The sequence below is a fragment of the Quercus lobata genome, chromosome 10 (assembly GCF_001633185.2).
Source record: "Quercus lobata isolate SW786 chromosome 10, ValleyOak3.0 Primary Assembly, whole genome shotgun sequence".
In the NCBI taxonomy this organism is placed as follows: domain Eukaryota; kingdom Viridiplantae; phylum Streptophyta; class Magnoliopsida; order Fagales; family Fagaceae; genus Quercus; species Quercus lobata.
In genome coordinates, this window is record NC_044913.1 from 39,116,292 (window position 1) to 39,120,032 (window position 3,741).

General features: G+C 37.9%; 1 protein-coding gene across 1 annotated transcript; it reads left to right on the forward strand.

The window, feature by feature from the left end:
- Window positions 1-2,568: 2,568 nt before the first annotated feature.
- Window positions 2,569-3,741, forward strand: LOC115964726 (NADP-dependent alkenal double bond reductase P2-like). The gene is made up of 3 exons (XM_031083984.1): window positions 2,569-2,730; window positions 3,250-3,332; window positions 3,609-3,741. Exons 1-3 carry the CDS (start codon window positions 2,575-2,577, stop codon window positions 3,739-3,741), a joined length of 372 nt encoding a protein of 123 aa, XP_030939844.1. The 5' UTR covers window positions 2,569-2,574.

The following is a 3,741-nucleotide window of genomic DNA, read 5'->3' on the forward strand; positions in this document are numbered from 1 at the left end:
ACACACGGCAACAATTTATCACCTCAGAGATTTCATTAAAGGGAAGTATTATGGGCATAAGCTTTCTTACTATAAGATATGGGATGCAAAACAACGAGCTATTGCAAAGATATTCGGGGATTGGGAAGAGTCTTACCAAAAGTTGAGAAAGTTATTGTTGGCATACTTGGATCAAGAAACTGGCACCCGGTACTGGTGGCACACCATACCCAGGGACGAGTTCAGTGATACAATATTGTGCTATGTATTTTGGGCTTTCGCTCCATGCATTGAAGAATTCAAACATTGTAAGCCAGTGATCAGTATTGATGAGACTCATTTTTATGGTAAATATCGAGGAGTGTTGTTGATTGCAATGGTCACTGATGCCAACAACAAGGTTTTGCCTCTCGCCTTTGCCGTTGTGGACAAAGAGTCAAGGCCTAGTTGGAGGTGGTTTTTAGAACGCCTCAGGATCTCACTGGAAGATGTGATAGCAGATAAGGACATTTGCATAATTTCTGACTAACATAAGGGTATTCAAAACGCAATTGCAAACTGGCCTAGAGATGATGATGGACGACTACGAGTAGTTCACAGATGCACACCATACCCAGGGACGAGTTCGGTGATACAATATTGCGCTATGTATTTTGGGCTTTCGCTCCATGCATTGAAGAACTCAAACATTGTAAGCCAGTAATCAGTATTGATGGGACTCATTTGTATGGTAAATATCGAGGGGTGTTGTTGATTGCAATGGCCACTGATGCCAACAACAAGGTTTTGCCTCTCGCCTTTGCCGTTGTGGACAAAGAGTCAGGGCCTAGTTGGAGGTGGTTTTTAGAACGCCTCAGGATCTCACTGAAAGATGTGATAGCAGATAAGGACATTTGCATAATTTTTGACTAACATAAGGGTATTCAAAATGCAATTGCAAACTGGCCTAGAGATGATGATGGACGACTACGAGTAGTTCACAGATATTGCCTTCGACATGTTGCTAGCAACTTCAACACGCATTTTCAAGACGCCACTTTAAAGTCATTAGTCTTGAAAGCAGGGTATGCTACTCAGGAAGCTAAGTTTGAGTTGTACATGCAACTTATCAAGGAAGCCGAGATTGAGGCCCTTAGGAAGAAACAGAGAACCGAGTGGTAGGAAAATGAACCCGACTCATCCATCATGCCATACACATATCTAATGAAAGAGGATCTAGACATGTGGACCCAGCTACATGATGGTGGATACCGTTATAGGGTAATGACAACCAATGTCTCGGAGTGCTTCAATGGAGTACTGAAAGGTGTCCGTGGCCTACCCATTACTGCAATGGTTGAATTCACTCATTGCAAACTTGTTGCATATTTCCATGATCGACACAAAGAAATTATTCATGATCTCTCATAGGGCAAGGTATGGAGTAAATATGTCTTAAAAATCTATATACAAAACCTACAAAAATCTCTTGGCCACCATATAAATGAGTTTAATTATGTGAATGGTATATATCAAGTAATTACTGCATACAACATCCATAGCTCTAGAGGGGGACACCATAGTCATGAAGTAAACCTAATGGACAGAACATGTCGTTGTGGAAAGTGGCAAAATCGAAAGATCCCTTGTTCACATGCAATTAAAGCTCTTCAGCACTTGGGGCAAGATGCGACTACATATATTGACCCATGTTATAGTTTGAACAACGCCATTCGCACCTACTCACATGCATTTGTGGTGCCAAAGTTAGAGTCATTGTGGAGGGATGTGGACGGTCCAAAGTGGGTGCCTGACTCAAACCTGTTGCGGGGCAAAGGTCGACCTGTGGCATCTAGGATACGGAATGAGATGGATGGGGTTTGGCGAGAACCAGGAAGCCGGAGGCCAGATTCTGACTTGAGGGAGATTCAACAAAAGCAAAGCTGTGGACTGTGTCATCAACATGGGCATAACCGTAGAAGATGTCCACTTTCCCATGGGGCTTCGACAAGCAGTAATGATCCAAACTAGGTAAGTGATGCTTTTATATAAAATGCCATGATTGTATCAATTAGCCAAGTTGCGTAGATTAGTACCTATGTTTTGGCTTTTGGTATCTAACGACAATATTTGAATTTTTGTCAGGCATGTAGATACTTGATTTTGGAATGGCATTGTAGATGTAAATTGGGGTTCTCTTTATTGTGTATTTGAACTTACTATTGGGTTGTATCGGCATTGACCTTTATTTTTTTTATCACTGAATGAACTTGTAATCGAAGTATTCTATATCCAATGTACCTGTTTCTAGATTGTGATATTATGAATGTTCAATTAGTTGTTAATTATTTCCATTCTAGCTAGAGACTACATAGATGGCAATCCCAAAGAAACGGACATGTACTTTAACACAAGTAGCTTAAGCTTGAAGGTGCCAGAGGGTTCAAAAGAAATGTTGGTGAAGAACCTTTACTTATCTTGTGATCCTTACATGCGAGGCATTAAGGCCAAAATCCTAGATCGCCTTTTTTATTCCTTTGCTCCCTATTCAGTAAGCTCATGCTCATAGCTCACTGACTCACTGTCTTTCTCTTGCATAACATATGTATGCCTGGTATGACTGCTTATGTTGGTTTCTATGAACTTTGCTCACCAAAGAAAGGAGAATATGTTTTTGTCTCATCAGCATTTGGTGCAGTTGGCCAACTAGTTGGGCAATTGGCCAAATTGATGGGTTGTTATGTTGTTGGAAGTGCTGGAAGCAAAGAAAAGGTACATCAACCTTACTTGGAATCTTCATTAAAATATTTGAAGAAGAAAAGTACTAGGTATGCATTGTTTTGACAGGTGCTACCAAGAATATCATTTTTATTCAATAATTCAATTAGATATTTGTCACAACAATAAAGTACACATAAGTTGATTTTCTGATTATATCATCACCTTTTACTAACGTCCATTTTGAATGAATTTGAAACAATAGTATATAGTTTGTTCTTAATTCGAACTGATTTTGCAGGTTTGATCTTTTTTGTTTTCCTCCTTCAATGAGTTGTTATTTATTTGTCTCTAGTTAGACATTTAAAGTATTTTAACACAAATTTGCATAATATTCTGAAATCTTATTCAAAATCTCCTAGTCCTCACCCTGTTGTATGATTTTATTATTTGGACCAAAATTTTAAGCTACTATGCATGCTTAATGTCTGTTTTAAAGCAGGGGATATAGAAACATGCACACACCTTTTAATCATGAAATTACAACACTTGTCCTGCTTTTATCTGAACAAGGTTGATATACTAAAGAGCAAGTTTGGATTCGATGAGGCTTTCAATTATAAGGAAGAGCATGACTTGGATGCAGCTCTAAAAAGGTCGGTGGAAAATTTGCATATAAATAATCTAAAAGAAATTAATGAAGCAAAATTTTTCATTATTAGCTGTGAGCCAAAATTGCACTGCATTCACTAATTTATTCATGGTGACTGCAAATTGTAAAACATTAAAGAATAAACGTTGGCAGAAACTAAAATTATCACAGGTAAATATCTCAACAGCAATATCAAGGCCTAATTGTTACTTATAACTACAAGAGCAACTTTTATCAAAAACTGAGAGGCATTGAATTTTTTTTTTGGTAATGATGTTAGGTGTTTTCCTGAAGGCATTGACAGGATTTTTAAAAAAAAAATAACTATAAAACCCAAACTATATCATAGAACAAGGCAACGTTTCAAACTTATTTCATATAAAGAAATTATTATAAAGTGTGACAAAATATAG

Bases quoted from the DNA above. Each gene is read 5' to 3' on its own strand.
- LOC115964726 (XM_031083984.1), top strand. From the start codon at position 2,575: ATGACTGCTTATGTTGGTTTCTATGAACTTTGCTCACCAAAGAAAGGA. The intron at 2,731-3,249 runs GTACATCAACCT...TATCTGAACAAG, and splicing joins GTGCTGGAAGCAAAGAAAAG to GTTGATATACTAAAGAGCAA. The intron at 3,333-3,608 runs GTCGGTGGAAAA...TAATGATGTTAG, and splicing joins TTGGATGCAGCTCTAAAAAG to GTGTTTTCCTGAAGGCATTG.